Consider the following 16,416-nt stretch of genomic DNA (forward strand, 5'->3'; position numbering starts at 1 on the left):
CCTCTGACCTTGGGGAGCCGCTCCAGTCCATGCACCCAAACAGTGGTGTCCCCTGAGCCCCCTCTCCGCCCCCCCCCCCCCCCGAGCCTCCATCCCCACTCTCATGCCTCTTGGGCTGCCGGCAGCTTCACGCGTGCCAGGTTGCGTGCCGAGCTCTGGTAGCTGGCCAGCACCACGATGTCGGCCACCTGGACGTGGGGCGGGCGCGTCGCCGCGTAGAGCACGTTGTCGGCGATGTCGGCGGCGCGCAGGGGGTCGATGCCGGCGTAGACGGCGGCCTCGGCGGCCAGGTCGCCCTTGGTCCGCACCACGCTGAACTCCGTTCGCACCGCGCCTGGATGGCAAGGGGGCAGGGTGTCCGAGAGCGGGTGTTGAATGATGGCTAGATGAGGATGGAAGAGGGTGTCGGCGGTAAACTGGGGAAGGCATGGCACAGCCAGCTCTCTGTGGAGCAAACTGGACAGGAGCAGGCCCCAGGTGAGGCCCCAGAGGGGGTCCCATTCCTGCAGTCAAGTTGCTCGTGGCTGATTTCTGGACATGGGGCTCCCGGTGCCAACAATGGGAACCACAAACCAGCCCTGCCAACAACATACCGGGGCTGATGGAGGTGACGCGGATGTCAGTGCCGTTGAGGTCGTGGCGGGCGGCCTTGGTCATGGCGTCGACGGCGTGCTTGGTGGCGCAGTAGCCGCTGCCGCCCACATACGCCTCGTGCCCGGCGATGCTGCTCATGTTGATCACGTGCCCGCGATTACGCTGCGATGGGGTGAGCGGTGGCTGAGGGGTTGGCAGGCGGACTCTGGCGCTCAGGTGGTTGGCGTGGGTGGGTGGCGGAGCACTTGAAGGAGGGATTCTGGCAGGGTGGCAGTCTGGGCATGGCGATCACGAGTCACACCCCGCCCTCAGGCTTCCGTACGTTCAATAGCATGCCGACACCCCCACATGCACCTCCTCACCTTCACCATGCCCGGGATGAAGGTTCTACAGAAAGCAAGAACGGAGAGAATGTTGGTGTTGACCATCGTGGCGACGTCCTCCAGCAAGTTTTCGTGGATGGCGTTGGAGCCCAGAGCCAGGCCGGCATTGTTGACCAGAATATCCACTGCCTTGAAGTCCTCCGGCAGCCGATCTGGCAGGGAGGTGATGGCATTGATGCTCTGTACATCCAAGGACTCAACGTAGATGGGCACCTGGGATGCGAGGGGGGTAAGAAGTCCGAGCGTGAGCTTTCGTGAAGATCCCAGGTAGTTGGGTATCAGGCGGCGGCGCAAGGGCACACACCACCACCTTGGGTTCATGATTCCCGTACCCCCCAGCACCCTACAACTCATCACCGCCAACACACGCAAACCTTGTATTCTTGAGTCAGCTTGTCTTTCAAGGCTTGAAGGCGCTCCAGGCGGCGTGCGACCAGGATGAGGCGGCACCCTGCCTCAGCAAAGCGCCAAGCACAGGCCTCCCCAATGCCAGAGCTTGCCCCTGCACCCCATATGCACGTGTGGAAGCATATGAAATTCCCAGATCAAAGGTTCGATATGCACCTCAAATCCAATTTTGAACTATGCATGCTCTAGAGACTCACCCGAGATCAGCACCGTCTGATCGCGAACGCTGTAGGACTTATACAGTGCGGACGCCATGTCGAGTCCAAGGACAAAGAATGGAGAGGGCTTGTCTGAGGTGTGGATCACGTCAAGTTCAAAATTGTGTAACCTCAGAGTTTTCTTCGGACCCCCATAAACAAGGGTTGGTTGACGTCTTGATCTGCGAAGGAGATGGTGATGGGTGGCAAGAGCTTGCTTCGCGTGCTGGGACCTGTTCATGGGTTGTGAGAAGCACTCGGCGTCATTGTCCTGCACCTCTTCGCACGTTGCGACCAGAACTTGTATATTCGAATCGCCTCTCTGTCCTAGTACTATCGCTCCTGTCCTCCTACTCGCCCTCCGCTCGACCTTGCGGGCACCACCACGGGACAGCGGGGCGGGTGCCTGGCTGCCATGACGGTGTCGACGTCCTGCACAGCACTGGGGCGGTCCATCACCAGCCTTGCGCGGTTCCAGCTCGACTCAGCTGCGTGCTGGAGCTTGCAGCAGGTAGCGCACTACGCCAAGGCCTCGGGAGGGTCTGGTGGGGGTGGCCACGCCCAGAGGACGAATCGCCTGCTCAAGGTCCTAGAGCCGCAGCAGACAACCGCAGTGGCACGAAGTCTCGAGGAGCTGGAGGATGCAAGGCAGCGGTGCGAGGGGTTTGGGCTTAGGCTGTGTGTGTCACTGGCACCCAGGCTGGGTGAGGGCCAAGGACATTGCTGTGGACCCTGCCAATCCTCTGACGCCCGCCCGTTTTCGCTGCCCCAGGTCACGGGAGTACAGCCGTCTCAAGATGCGGCAGCACCGCGCCTGGCAGGCCGACCTGTCAGGCAAGCTGAAGCTGAAGCAGGCCGCGCTGGCGGCCCTGCCCGACCACCTGCGGGCGGCGGCCGAGGTCCCCGACCTCTCCCTCTTCCCCCTCAACCGCAACGTGTGGAGGGAGACCCCCCCCGCAGAGGCCAAGGTGGTCAAGGCCGCGGCGCACACCTCGCGGACGCGCAACATCGGCACCAAGCGCCAGGGCTAGGCGGCATGGAGGTTGCTGACATATGGTGAACGCTTTTGGGCTGGCTGGCCTCCATGGATGTTGCACCGCGAATGTCATAGGTTCCCGCCACATGCTCCACTGCGACATAAACCGGGTCCTGTATCTTGACATGCTGCAAAGAACAAGCAAGAGCTTTACAGAGCGTAGAGCAGGGGCTGGGGCGGACAGACGGTGTGTTGCTAGAGGTCACGCTCTTGGCTTGCACTTGCGGGGTGAGACCCGCCCGCCAGGAAGGGCCTCACATCGCAGCAGCGAGGACTGCCTGCACCCAAAGGATCTCCTTGGAGGCCAGAGCTCGCTCCCTCTCCACCCCCTCTCGAAACAAACAAGTCCACAACACACTCAGGTGATGACGGTGGGCTTGTCGCGCCCCGTCAGCGCGGGCAGGTCCGACAGCTCCAGCGCGGTGGCGATGATGCCCGCCAGCACGTCCTGCGCGTCGCGGTCGAAGTCGGCGGGATCGTCGCGGTAGGTCTCCACGTACATGCGAATGGTGGCCCCAGCGCTGCCAGTGCCCGACAGCCGGAAGATGATGCGCGAGCCGTCCCGGAATACGACGCGGATGCCCTGGCCCTTTGCCACCGAGCCGTCGATGGGGTCAGTGTAGGCAAAGTTGTCGGCCGTCTCCAGCACGCGGCCGCCCAGCTCTGTGCCGGGCTGCACGGTGTCGATCACACTCTCGGTCAGGTGCGCCATGACCTTCTCTGCACGCTCGCTCTCCACGCCCTCGTAGTCGTAGCGGGAGTAGAAGTTGCGGCCGTAGGTGCGCCAGTGCTCGGTGACCACGTCGCGGACGGAGACCAGCGCCGCGCCCTCCCCCCGCCCCTCGTTCTTGGTCGCCAGGATGCTGAGCCAGGCCAGCACCGCCCAGAGCCCGTCCTTCTCGCGCACGTGGTCGGCCCCCGTGCCGAAGCTCTCCTCGCCACAGATGGAGCACTGCCCCGCGTCCATCAGGTTGCCGAAGAACTTCCAGCCCGTGGGCGTCTCGTGGAAGGGCAGGTTCAGGCGCTTGGCCACCCTGTCCAGGGCGCCGGAGGTGGGCATGGAGCGTGCCACGCCCTTCAGGCCCGCCGAGAAGTAGGGGATGGCGGCCTGGGCGTTGGCCGCGATCACCGCCACCGAGTCAGAGGGGGTGACGAAGAAGGAGCGGCCCAGGATCATGTTGCGGTCGCCGTCGCCGTCGGAGGCGGCGCCAAAGTCGGGGGCGTCGGTGCCGAACAGCCGCTCCACCAGCTCATGGGCGTAGGTCAGGTTGGGGTCGGGGTGCCCGCCGCCGAAATCCTCCTTGGGCACGCAGTTGAGCAGGGCGTCGGGGGAGGCGCCCAGCTCGTCGACAAACAGCCGGCTGGCGTAGGCGCCAGTGACGGCATGCAACGCGTCATACACAAAGCTGAAGCGGGGGTTGGCGAAGAAGCTGCGCAGCTTGGCAAAGTCAAACACCTCCTGCGGAAATGGGGGGAATGGTGAGTTGGGGTCGGGAGGATGGGTGGGGGATGTGTGGCTGCTGATGTAGCAGAGAAGGCTTGGAGATGGGCACAGGTCAGGAAAAGGAACACACCATTCGAGGGGTGTGTGCATGGCATGGGAACTGAGACCATGATGCATGCCCCCTATAACACCCGCTAGCCGATGCAGGACCACACCCTCACCCTCAACCCAACCCACCCTGAGCTCGTCAAAGTAGTCGGTGGTGTAGTCGATGACCTCCACCTCAAAGTCCCCGAAGCTGGTGGTCCCAAGCTTGCTCAGGTCCACGTCCGGGAAGTCGGCGATCTTCAGCTCCTGGATGGACTGGGTGAAGCCGTAGATCTTGTCGGTGATCTTCTCCGGCGCGGGCTCCCCCGCGCTGTAGTTGAACTTGATACCCCAGTCCTCATCGGGGCCGGCGGGGTTGTGGCTGGCGCTCATGATCAGGCCGCCATAGAGCTTGCGCCGGCGGATGATGGCCGACATGGCGGGGGTGGCGGTGATGGCGTCCTTGCCCACCACGACCTTCTTCAGCCCGTTGCCGGCGGCCAGCTTCAGGATGATCTGCACCGCCTCCTTGTTGAAGTAGCGGCCGTCGCCTCCCAGCGCGATGGTCTTGCCCTTGGCCTCCTCGCCTAGGGCCAGGAAGAGGGACTGGATCCAGTTGGCCAGGTAGTTCTCGCTCTGGAACACCTTGGTCTTCTTGCGGAGGCCCGAGGTCCCCGTCTTCTGGCCCTCGATGGGCTTTGTGGGCTTGGACACCACGCTGAAGCCCTGGGAAGGAGGGGGTGTCGGTAGGAGGGTGGGCCAGGGCACACCCTGGCGTCGGAGGGAAGCTATTGCCGATGCTCTCCGGGTCATGAGATGGCAGCGAGATCCACTCGCACCTGGGTCGCGGCGGATGCCATGACGAAGGGTTTGTTTGATCGATGAGGCCGGAGAGCGGAGCGAGGGGTCGAGTGCGGTCGGGGCCCGGTTGAGAAGGCAGGTGCACGCGATCTGCTGAGCACCAGGAGAGAGGGGATCGGAGCGGGACGTCAAATGAGGACGCAGCCGGTGTGATGTGGGGTTTGAATATGCCGGGTATGGGTGGGACAAGTGCTACCATGTCCAAGCAAGTGTCTGGGCCGGGCGGGGATGCAACATGGGTGCGTGATCTCACTTTCTACACCCAGGCATCCTCCACCCCGAGACAAGCCACCAAAGGGGAGGCTGTAACTTTCATGGACCAGCGTGGCAGGGAGTGTGGCTGAATGAAAAGCCACTGTTGCAACGCAAAGGGCCCTGCTCACGCCCTCTCGAGAGTGTATGAGACCGGTGCACAAAGCTGGAAGAAGGAGGTGGCATACAGCACCTTGCCAGCGGGATCCTGCCCCGACATTGAAGCACCCTCAACGTAACCCACCTGCAAGTTAAGCGCGTATCCAGGATTTTGACACCAGCAATTGCAGCGCTCGTATTCACGAGAGCCTGCATTCTCATCGGTGGCTTTGTGCCCAGCGGGCGATGGCCAAAGCTTCAGCAAATTATTGAGGAGTAACTCAAACTCGTATCGAGCAATGCAGTGCCTGTATATATTGAAAGTACTGTGAGGGTATGTATGCCGTGACGGCCAAGAACCTCGTGTCGGCAGGGCCTCGGTGCATTGAGGTCCTCGGGGACGTTTCGCTGACGCAACCCCCGGGCGCGCGCGTTGATGGGTTCACACGAGATAACCCTGATTCAATTTGAGCCAGGGGCAAGATGGAAACCCCTTCCGACCAAGCCTGTGTCACTTTTGCTTTGAGTGCTGTATATTGGCCTATAAAGGAACACTTTCAATGCCGTGCGGCTCAAGCACACTCGCATTCACTGAGCAAAGCACCTGTCCCTTGGTATGCTGTCCTCAGCCTCTCTGCTTTCTGGTCTGTAGCAGTCGCCTCCTATGCCTCTCCATCTTCTCCCTAACCCGTCGGGCAACATTGGTGGAACTTCCTCCGCTCGAGGATAGGAGGTGGCCAGAGTCCAGTGCTTGGTCGCCGCCAGGATGGGAGGGAGCGATCTCCTTCCAATGCTCTGTGAGAGCTCGTACTGCTGGTGCAGCTTTGACGGCGCCGCTCCAGTCTCCAACTTGACTGCCTGCCGCAACCGACGTGGCGCATCGGGCAGTGCATGGGCCATCGTCCGTTTGGATCTGCGCATCCCGCCTCAGAGGGGTCAGGCAACACTGGACGCCAACATCTGCAGGGTGAGGGTGTTCATGACAGGACGGATTGGACTTCACAAACTTGTAGGAGGAGAAACAAGCAGAACCTTGCTCCATGCTGCAGAAATCCAGGAAGATGTTGTGTTAACATGAATGCTACATACCTCGGGTCCTGCTCACTGCAGTTCGAGATACAACGTCCACAACCGTCGCCATGTCCTCTCGTAGACCCTTCACAAGCTGCGAGGAGGAGCATGGATGGAAGTCAGTGTCAATGGGAGATATACTTGACATGGGACAGAGTGATCTTCAGGGAGAGAAGGGGTGACTTGCGTGTTTCCAGAGATCCAGCGACGTAGATACCAGTCATTGCAAGCCCCTCCATATGTCACAGCCCGGTTCTACAGATCCCAGCGGACCTCTTGCAGGTCAAGTCCCATTTCTTGCAGAGCACCCAGTCCCTCCACAGCTGCACATGTCTGCTCGTTGGCCTTCTGAAAGTCCTTCTCAAGACGCTGCACATGCTCCTGCAGGGAGTTCAGCTGCGCACTGGTGGTATGGTGGGTGGGTACTGTGTGGGCAAAAGGTACTGATTGTGGGAGTGATCAGTCGCTGCCCTGATCGGTGCACATTCTGTATGGTGAAGCAGGCATGGATTTTCCAGGTGCCAGGCGGAGATTGCACACCTGAGGCTCGACGAGAGACCTGTGTCCATGAGCCCAAGATTAGCAGAGGTATTGCCCAATGCCCTTGCGACTGCGGCTGCCAGCCCCTGAAGAAAATGTCAAGTTGAGTTGCAGTCAGGGTGTGCACGCAACACTGACTGCAACCCGAAATGGCAGCAGACATCAGAACCTTGCCGCACAGTACAAGCGAAATTGTCATTGCTACGCTATCCAAAAGTTTGTCGCCAAGGCAAGCACTGATGTCACCTGGGAACCTTGTCGGGTCTGATGGCTGTACTCCTGGGTGTCCGCTCCCATAATGGCGCCAGGGTGATCCATGTCTTGAGATTGCTGCCGTGAGGGTGCATACGATGGAATGATCCTTAGATTTGGTGTAAGGTACACACACTCTAAGAGCACCGAGGCCTAGAGGGGTAGACTCACCGGCATGAGGGACATGGGACCCCCTCCCGTTGGCTGTGAATAGCTGTGGTTCATGCAGCGCAGGTACTTGGCCGCGCTCGAGGGAGCCGGCATCGGCTGCATGGGGATAGAGAGTGACTGGTTCTGACTGTTGAACTTCATGCCAAAAAGTTCATGCGACTCGTCTGCCGCCCCTGTCCCACCTTGCTTGCTGATTCGAGGCCTGTCGACGTGGGAACCGGACCCCAGTCCCTGTCGGGCTGGGAGAGAGGCTGCGACTGGGAGGTAATAGCACCATCTAGACGGGGCCCTCTCATCGGTCGCTGTAGCCATGGTCGCAGAGGACCATCCATGCCTCACTATACGACAAGGCAGGCTAATCAAGTAAGGAGCGGTGACTCGTCGACAACGAAAGAATCACGACCCAGCCGATGGAGGTTTTTGAAGGGCACCAGAACCTGCACCCACTACCAGCACATTGCGGGACACATGTAATGTAATGACTACGTTGCTCGTGCACCCTCCTTGAGCTTTAATCACCTTTTCATGGTTGATTTGCGTATGTGAGGAGTGTTAACTGGGACTGGAAAGGATGGCGTGTACCACCATGCGGCCCAGTATTTAGATGCTCATCAAGACATCTGCACCGTGTTAAACGCATGAGACGGGGACAATTCGACAATGTCACGCAGCGGGGATGGACCTGCTGTATCAGCGCCTGTTATCGACGAGGTATGCGGTCTTGCCACGTCGGGGCCAGGCGTCGCTCGTCAGGTCATCACCAGTCCATACGCACAACTCCGACGCAGAAGGCCATCAGCGCCTCGCTCAATGATGTGCTCCTCGAGGGCATATATGCCGCAATAATGGAGCAGCTTGTACCCCGCTCACAAGCTCTGTCTGAGAGTCTCAAGGGCCTGCAAGCCACATGCTCATCGGTTGACAGAGCAGCAGGTCAGGGGAGATGGTTGGGTGAATCAAGATTATATTCAGAGCGGTGGGAAAGGGAACACCAGCAACTCAGCACACACTCAGCTCCTATCGTCTGCAGCGGAGGATCTTCATGCCACTGAGACAGAAATGCGTCGATTGGCTGGCTTGGTCGAGCAGTGCAGGAAGGAGCTGGATGACGTGCTGTCGAAAAAATGAGACCCCCTCGGAATCAATCTCCGTGCTGCGTTTCCCTCAGTCCGGAACACTCGAATTATATAGCCAGGCATACAACAAACAGTCCGTGAAGCTGAACTTTCATATGTGCCATGTAAACAAAACCCCTTTTGCGTCCAGACGAGGCACATGTCCCTCTCCCAATGCCGACAGCGCTCTTGCGTCCTTATGGGCTTCCTTCGCAGAGTACCTTCTCCACCATGCGCCCCGCACGAGCTGGTCCCTCGATGAGGACCGGGGTTCCCTCATGCACATTACGGACTCCTGCGGCAGGTAGGAAGGGGGCAATGCCCTTGCCAAGTCTCGACCAGCCTTGCCTTGCACCGTCAAAGAATCCATGGCCCCCGGCACATCCCGAGCGCAGGTAGCCAGCCTGTGGACATCCGCTTCGCCATCCCTTTCAAGTGCCACTTCGGCCAGCATTTGGCGGTGATCGGGGGACCCAGGCAGCTGGGGCAGTGGGAGGCCGCTGCAGCACTGCCCATGACCTGGCAACAGGGCGACGTCTGGGCGGCCTCCCTCGCATGGTGCGCCGGCTGTATGGGGCAGACTGCCAGGCAGGGGTTTGACGAAGCGAACAGCTTCAGCCTTGGGAGCGCCATGCTGGTAGCAAACCCCATGCGGGAAGTTGTTGCGTGCGTCGCTCGGGCATTGGAGGAGCAGTTTCATCGCATGAACCGCAAGATTGCCCCCCCTTCCCCATTTTTGGTGCGCCCCGCCATCTCCCTGGATCTGCATCCCCACTCCTGCCATGCACTGACCCGCTCGATTCCTTAGGGATGATGGCGGTACGCTGGAGTACAAGTATGTGGTGCGGAACGACGACCTCACGGTGGCGGGGTGGAAACCAGGGCCAAACTGCGAGCTGCAGCTGCCCACCGGCTCTCCGCTCCGCGCCGTGCGGGTGTGGGACACCTGGGACGGGGGCTGCCAGACGGTGGAGGTGTGCTGTGTGCGGGTGTGGGTGGTGGTAGTGGTGAGGTGAGACGCTGGACCAGTGACATGCTTGACCGCCCCGTGGGGGTGGGCAGCCCGGCACAGGCAGCGCTCAGCCTCGCAAGACTCCCACCCACTGCCCTGCTCACCTCGCTTCCCTTTGCCCCCCTCTCACACAGCTCGAGGTACCCGAGGCAGGCACGTCCAAGCCAGCCCTGCGCAGGCCCAAGGCGAGCGGGGTTTGCCACGTCTGGTGGCGAAGTCCCCGGGCTGGGGAGGGATCCCGCGGCAGCCGCCGACCCCAGCATACCACAGGGCATGGATGGCCCCTTCGCCGGGGCCTTGGGGCCTGTGCACCTCCAATGCCCACCCCTCGCCCTTGCTGAAGGCCATCGCATCAGTACCATACCCCAAACTCACCAACCCCATGTGACAGGGTTCGCTGGGCGTGCTCTCCAAGGAGACCCTGGTGGCGCTGCAGCGGCTGGCCGGCGCGCTGGAGGCCGGGGAGGCGGCGGCCGCCGCCGCCGACCCTGGGTCGCCCGAGGCGCTGAGGGCCGACGCCGAGCTGGCCAGCGCGACGCAGCATGCGCTGGCCATGATGCGCGCTGAGGAGGCGCTGGGCAGGCTGCCGAGGCGCGGGAAAGCGCGGAACGGGCGGGGCCGCGGCCGGGGGGCGGTGTGAACCCGCGCGGCGGTGATTCGGTCTGGCGTACCATTCCGAGGCCCATGAGAACCCAGCTCCAGCCATGGATCTGTCTGGCTGTGCCCGCCTGGCATCAGCCAGGCCTGCCCTTGCGCCATGCACCCTGGCGCCGACCTCGCCGAGGCCGCCAAACCTCTGAGCCCCACCCTGGCATATGGTGATACTGAGTCATTCTACAGGGCTGTCAGACCAGCCGTTCACTCTGGAACACTGCACAAAGGGGGATGAGGAGGGCCCGAGGCATCAGGCGGGGAAAAGCTCTGCATCCTGGGGCCCCAGGACGTCAACTGGGCGGGGGAGGGTCCGCTGTCACATGCCCTCGGTCGCCTCTTGAATCTCTTGCAGGGTGATGGCCTGGTCCTCCCCCCGAAAGTCGTTGTCCTCGGTGAGGAAGAGCATGCAATGGCACTCCTGCGGGTCAGGGCGGGCTGGGCACCGGTGATGCAGGCAGACACACGAAACGCCTGCCCAAGGGCACAGGCCCTGGAAAAATCAGACCCGGCGCATCAAGGGTAGGGATCGGCAGCGGTACAGGCCCTCCCTTGGCCACCCGTCACAAGACGCGACCACCGTTGCACCTTGCGCTCGCGCATCGGCACACACGGACAGTTCCAGAAGCCCTGCGCCACCTCGGCGGCCTTGTCATCGTAGTGCCGGCAGGGGCACAGGGGGGCGCCGTAGTCGGTCTTGTGCTCCGCCAGCCCCTTGATGACCACAGCGGTCACAGACTTGTCAGAACAGAAGTAGGTGCCGGTGCTGTGCGTGCAAAGGGAGGAAACGTTCCCGCAGCCCGAGGGTGGGCGAGCCATGCCGGTAGCAGGTAGAGATGGACGGCATGTAGCATGCAGCCCCCCCGGAGGCCATGACGACGGACCTCGTAGTCAGCATGGCCCCTCCTCCGTCACCTCACCGTCGTGCATACTGTTCTGAGAACTTCCGCATCGCCTCCAGGTTCTTCCCCGGCTTGGCATCGCTCACATCTGTGGTGGTCGACAGTGCGAGGGGAGTGGGACACTGTGCGCCGAGCAACAGATCATGCAGGCTTGGGCATGTCGCTGCATGAGGCGCAGGGGTGCTCACCTGGCTCCGATTGGGCGGCAGCAGCCCTGATGCCGTGGGTGAGAGGGGCCCTGCGCTGCGAGCGGAAGGCCTGCCCGACCTTCACGGGGCAGGGCTTCAGCGAGCAGGGGCTCTTTGTTCCTAAACTGGCGACGTTCATGATGCAAAAATTCAGTCTGTAGAGCACTTGTATGGCGTGGGTGTCTACGTTATGGACAAGCCAACCTCCTCAACCGATGTTGTGGCTTGTGCGCGCTAGAAAGCGGGGTTGATTTTCGATGAACATAGACGAGGGAGAATGCACGCTCTAAGAGCGTGGACGCAAGAGCTATGACGCTTTGCTTTTCCAATGCTGATTCCAATTCCGGGGGTGTAGACCTTGTCTGATAGGAGTGGCATCCTAGGTAGACCTGGATGTTGTTCGTGAGATAGATGATGGGCAACCAGCAGGAATGGCTTCTGGAGCCGCAGACGCCTGATTTGCCACCAGGCTGGGGCCTGAAAGCGACTCGAGGGATTAAGGCCTTGTCAACAGACGGTACATGAAACTCCCAAAGTGGTTGCATGAGCATGAGGCACCTTCTTCAAAGCTTGGAAAGGGGACACATTCTCCGGGGCACATGAGAGGCTTTTAGGTTATATGAAACGTTGCAAAGCCAAAGTTTGGAGCTAGTGAATGATGATTTACACCAGCATCGAAATTCGCCCCACGAAGAGAAGATTCGCGTAATCAATGCGATCCGGGCCGATTCTCCTCCTTGCGACGTGCCCCACGGTCTGATACAGAGGGTCACCCCGCGGGACCCCGTTGTTTTTTTGGAAGTACCTTTCCGGGCCCCATAAAGTTTCAAAGTATAAATAATGGACACGCATAGTCCTTGGCAAGGTATAAACAGCACTTCATACCCAAGCAATGCTGCGTTGGAGAGCCTGGAGCAGGCCCTCTCGGGAATGCCGTCCGTGGGCGCAGACAGCATAGAAACGCTGCTGTCCATGCGGTCCTCTTTGGAGGGCCCCCCCTCTCCCCAGTTCCACCTGCCAACTTCCTACCCAGGTGTGCAGTGGTGCGCTGCGGGCCTGCATGGTGGAACCTCGCTCCAGGAATTACGTCGGCTGACCCCCCAATTACGGACCCCATGACAGGCCTGCAAACCCACGCCTCGCCGTCCTTGACTGCCCCCGACCACCTCGAAACCTATTCTTGTCCCAATCTAAACTCGTTCCTGGAAGTCGGGCCCCTGTACTCGAGCCTGGGCAGCATTTCCGGGGCCGGAGGCCAGGCGCTGGATGGGCTGCAGGCCCCGTCAGCAACTCCTAGCTGGAATGACACCCAGGGCCAGGTCCTCGCCCAGGCACTCCGCAACATACTCCTTCTCAAGAACTGGAGTCTTAATACGTCTGGAAGTGAGGTGACTGCCGCCCCCCATCCGCCCTCCAGACAAGTGAGGTTGCGGGAGCGGAACTCTGCTGGTGAGCCTGGCCTCCACAGGCATGCATTGCGGCCCCCGTGCCATCTCACCGCCCTTTCCCCCTTCTTTTTCTCATCGAGCCAGGTTGCCACCTTGCAGCCTAGCGCCGCAGCGCCCAGTCCGGGCACGGGTCGTTCCAGCCCCCGTGGGGCACCACACGCCTCAGCCGAGAAGATCCAGCGCACCGTTTACGTCTCCGACCTGTCCCAGGACCTGACGGAGGCCGCCATCTCCGCCGCGTTCCTGTCCTGCGGTTCCATCGTGGACTGCCGCATCTGCGGCGACACCCAGGGGCCCCTCCGCTTCGCATTCATCGAGTTCTGCAGCGTGGAGGCTGCCCAGAAGGTGCGAGGGTGTGTTCGGTGTAGGGGCCAGGGGCATGCAGGCTGCTGTGCACCGCTTGCGCCCGGCCAGACCTGGGATGGCTCGATCCGCCGCTGTGCCTTTCCATTCACCATGCCCGCCTCAACTGCCCTCTGCAGGCGGTGAGCCGGAGCGGGCAGCTAGTGGGGAACTGCATCGTCCGTGTCAGCCCGAGCAAGACTGCTATCGTGCCCGTCAGCAACACATACCTGTGCGTGGTCAGGAGGGACTTGGAATCAAGTTTGGGATATGATGTGGTCACTCACAAGTGCCTGGAGGATGTGCCGTCCTCGTCCCAGGTGCACACATTTATATCTGCCCGTCTCCCTGTCACATGCTCATTCCATGATTCTCTCCCCGCCGGTGCAGACCCCGCTCGAGCAGCGAATGGGAGCAAGTGGCGCGCACTGTGTATGTGACCAACGTTGATCGCCGGCTGGAGAGGGAGGCGCTCCGGACTTTTTTCTCCGAGGCATGTGGTGAGTAGCGGGCTGTCAGAGTGGCTGGGCTGTCGAAGGGGGAGAGGGGTGGTCTCCTTGTTCTAGGGCATAGTGAAGGTCCTGGGACCATGACATCTCCATGCCCTGTAGTCAACCATGTCCACGGATGCCTCGTATTGTCACCCTGACTCTTCCCCCCCCTCCGTCCTTCGTCCACTGCGCGCTCAGGCCCGGTGAGCCGCCTCCGCCTGCTGGGGGATGGGCACCACGCCACCAAGATCGCTTTTGTCGAGTTCTTCTCGCGCTCCAGTGCGCACCAGGCCCTGACCTGCTCGGGCACCATGTTGGGTGAGTGTCGGCGCCGGTTGGTGCATCTGCGTGGCATGGGCATCGAGCACAGATGTGCGGTCGGGTTTGGTACACCTGCCGCAGCTCTTGTGCTGCCCAGTACTTGTCGCTTTGCATCCGGGACCAAAGGCAGGTCGACCCGCAAACCTTCACCCCCTCCCACTCCGACCCCCTCCCCAGGCGGCTCCCCCCTGCGAGTCTCGCCCTCCAAAACCCCGCTGCGCACCGGCAGCGGCAGTTCCAGATCCGGCAGATCGTCGCTGTCTTGATTACTTCCCCGGCCCCCCCTTGGGACCCTATTGCACACTGGGGGACACTTTGTCCACCCATGTTGCTCCCAAGTACTCCCTTTGCAGGACAGTTCCTGCCCTGCGGCTCTTCCAGGGCGCCCCCACCCTGGCAGCTTGCCACAGGCCAAATCCGCCCCGTGCTGCCTTTTACTGCTTGCCGTTGGGAATAAGACCAGACCATGATGGCCCGGCCAGCATGCCCACCCTACCATATGGCAACCGCATTCCAGGGCATTCTCTTAGATTGATGCCCACTTCGCTCTTACGAGGTGCGTCTCGCTGCCCCTGGTGCACAGGCGGCACCTGTTGAACCCAAATCCCCTCCGTAACCAGTGTTCCCAGGCCCCCCAAAAACGTTTATCCATATACTAGTACCACGCTCTGAATATCGATGTTTGAACCACCGCCATGCCTGGTCCAGGGCTATTTGAGCCCCTGTCCGTCCTTTCGTTCCCTTCCACCTGTCCCACTACAACCCCCTGCACTGGTCCAGGACTGCGAACACCTCTTTTATGTTTGGAGCATTCCCCCGCCCTCCCCTTGAACTCCTGTTGGTCGAGGTGCTTTTGTTGTGTCTCTTTTTGCTGGCACCCACAGGCGGAGCACATCCCCTGTGGGCTGGCCCGTATCACCGAACCGGACTCGGTCTCTTCTGTCGAGGGCGCAATAACTTAACGTGGTAATATGGAGCGAGATTGGCAGGATGACAGAGAAATAGTTCACCCTGTTGGGGTCGTACGAGTGGAGGGCAGGGCCAGGGCATGCTGCCATCAAGGCCCGGGAGTACCCTCCAGGGCTGGCCGCCGCAAGTTGACACCGCCCTCTCCCTTGGTCAGCAGCGCACAGATTGCGGCGGTCCAGGGTCTAAAGGGTGGCAGGTCCACGGCCCAATGCCCCGGCCTCACGATCCTGGTGAGGTTCTGGCAGCCCCGCAGGCTGCACGGGTTGGGTGGGAGTGATGAGCAGGGGTGGCGGAGGCAGTTGTCGCAGGGACTCCCTGAGCTTGCTGTGCCGCAATGACGGGACCCTTTTGTAGAGGCGCCCCGCAACAAAAGTGTACCTGTTGGTGAGGAAGGCCTCTCTCCAGGCACTGCGATGTGAGGGATCTGGGGGCTGCTCCAACACGGTCAGGCCGCATGCCGCCGCCGCGCGGAGGGCCGCCCGCCGCGCCGTCCCGGCCAGCACGCCATCCTTTTCGCCGGCGGTCTGGAGTGTGTAGTCCGACGCCCGCTGCGAGGCGGTGGCTGGGCCTGCACCGTTGGCAGCGGCGGGAAAGAGCCCGGCATGTGTGAGCCAACTTGCCACCCTGCAGCATGGGGGTCATCAGACCGCCCACGCCAATCCTTCTGTATGACCCAGTCCACCCTGCAGCCACACCCAGACGCCCCCTCCTCGGCCTTCCAGACTCACATCTGCCCGCGCGGCCCCACCCCCGGCCCCGGTGCCACCCACCGCTGATGACAAAGAAATTAGTCACCAAGCCCTCCAGCAGGCCGCCGGCCGCGTCGGCCAGCAGGACCTCGACCACGCCAGGCCGCCTGAGGCCCTCCAGCGGCGCGCGCTCCCGGACCCAGGCCGAGTCCTTGGCCAGGGGCAGCGCGCGCCCCGGCCCCAGCACCGCCGCCCAGCCGGGCGGGACCGTGCAGTACGGGTCGGCCACCAGCGGCTGGGCCACGGCGTGCACCTGGAGCGGCGCGCCGGGGCAGGCCAGCAGCACGAGGCAGGCGGGGCCGCCCGGGGCAGGCAGGGCCCTCAGGGCTGAATGGGCCGTCAGGAGGAGCAGGTCGGCGAGGGTGTTTCCTTTCTCGCTTTCCATTCCCTGTGGTGAGGTGGACGGGCTCGTGGGCGCCCAAGGATCAACGACCAGCCGGGAGGAAGCGTGACGGCGCGGCGCCGCAGTGGCCCTGCCCGGCTCCCGTCTGGCTCCCAGTGTCCGTACACCCCACCGCCACTCACGTGCCAGGCGCCGTAGTCCACCAGGCCAGCCTCGTGCAGCAGCCCGATGGACTGCTCCAGGCGCGCCACATGCTGCGCCCAGTCGACGGCGAAGAAGGGGCGGGGCAGGCGCAGCGCGGTGTAGGCCCCGCGCGGCGCCTGGGCCAGGTAGCTGGAGGGCGTGGGTGGGTCCAGGGCGAGCAACCTGCCATCCATGGCCACCACACAGCCTGGGGACATTTTGTGTTTTGGGGGAGGAGCCCCCAATTGCCCAGGAGAGCTTTCTCCAAATGAAGAGGGATTACCTCCGCATCTCAGCTACCGTCAGG

General features: G+C 61.9%; 7 protein-coding genes across 7 annotated transcripts; 3 read left to right on the plus strand and 4 right to left on the minus strand.

The window, feature by feature from the left end:
• Window positions 1-101: 101 nt before the first annotated feature.
• F751_4668 (putative oxidoreductase) lies at window positions 102-1,640 on the minus strand (the record flags this gene model as incomplete). Its single annotated transcript, XM_011400769.1, has 5 exons — window positions 102-334; window positions 594-756; window positions 957-1,190; window positions 1,352-1,428; window positions 1,583-1,640. 5 exons carry the CDS (start codon window positions 1,638-1,640, stop codon window positions 102-104), a joined length of 765 nt encoding a protein of 254 aa, XP_011399071.1.
• A 357-nt stretch (window positions 1,641-1,997) lies between these two features.
• On the plus strand, window positions 1,998-2,613 carry F751_4669 (hypothetical protein; the record flags this gene model as incomplete). The annotated part of the gene is made up of 2 exons (XM_011400770.1): window positions 1,998-2,236; window positions 2,355-2,613. 2 exons carry the CDS (start codon window positions 1,998-2,000, stop codon window positions 2,611-2,613), a joined length of 498 nt encoding a protein of 165 aa, XP_011399072.1.
• A 363-nt stretch (window positions 2,614-2,976) lies between these two features.
• F751_4670 (Phosphoglucomutase, chloroplastic) lies at window positions 2,977-5,009 on the minus strand (the record flags this gene model as incomplete). Its single annotated transcript, XM_011400771.1, has 3 exons — window positions 2,977-4,077; window positions 4,300-4,875; window positions 4,989-5,009. The coding sequence occupies 3 exons, from the start codon at window positions 5,007-5,009 to the stop codon at window positions 2,977-2,979; spliced, it is 1,698 nt and encodes a 565-aa protein (XP_011399073.1).
• Window positions 5,010-8,437: 3,428 nt separating this feature from the next.
• Window positions 8,438-8,909, plus strand: F751_4671 (hypothetical protein; the record flags this gene model as incomplete). Its single annotated transcript, XM_011400772.1, has 2 exons — window positions 8,438-8,814; window positions 8,906-8,909. 2 exons carry the CDS (start codon window positions 8,438-8,440, stop codon window positions 8,907-8,909), a joined length of 381 nt encoding a protein of 126 aa, XP_011399074.1.
• A 1,583-nt stretch (window positions 8,910-10,492) lies between these two features.
• Window positions 10,493-11,402, minus strand: F751_4672 (Ferredoxin-thioredoxin reductase catalytic chain, chloroplastic; the record flags this gene model as incomplete). Its single annotated transcript, XM_011400773.1, has 4 exons — window positions 10,493-10,594; window positions 10,762-10,939; window positions 11,094-11,163; window positions 11,264-11,402. 4 exons carry the CDS (start codon window positions 11,400-11,402, stop codon window positions 10,493-10,495), a joined length of 489 nt encoding a protein of 162 aa, XP_011399075.1.
• A 791-nt stretch (window positions 11,403-12,193) lies between these two features.
• Window positions 12,194-14,131, plus strand: F751_4673 (Polyadenylate-binding protein 4-like protein; the record flags this gene model as incomplete). The annotated part of the gene is made up of 6 exons (XM_011400774.1): window positions 12,194-12,296; window positions 12,878-13,056; window positions 13,194-13,285; window positions 13,444-13,553; window positions 13,743-13,862; window positions 14,043-14,131. 6 exons carry the CDS (start codon window positions 12,194-12,196, stop codon window positions 14,129-14,131), a joined length of 693 nt encoding a protein of 230 aa, XP_011399076.1.
• An 885-nt stretch (window positions 14,132-15,016) lies between these two features.
• Window positions 15,017-16,303, minus strand: F751_4674 (hypothetical protein; the record flags this gene model as incomplete). The annotated part of the gene is made up of 3 exons (XM_011400775.1): window positions 15,017-15,402; window positions 15,605-15,971; window positions 16,109-16,303. 3 exons carry the CDS (start codon window positions 16,301-16,303, stop codon window positions 15,017-15,019), a joined length of 948 nt encoding a protein of 315 aa, XP_011399077.1.
• Between the last annotated feature and the right edge of the window lie 113 nt (window positions 16,304-16,416).

The sequence above is a fragment of the Auxenochlorella protothecoides genome (assembly GCF_000733215.1).
Source record: "Auxenochlorella protothecoides strain 0710 unplaced genomic scaffold scaffold54, whole genome shotgun sequence".
Taxonomy (NCBI): Eukaryota; Viridiplantae; Chlorophyta; class Trebouxiophyceae; order Chlorellales; family Chlorellaceae; genus Auxenochlorella; species Auxenochlorella protothecoides.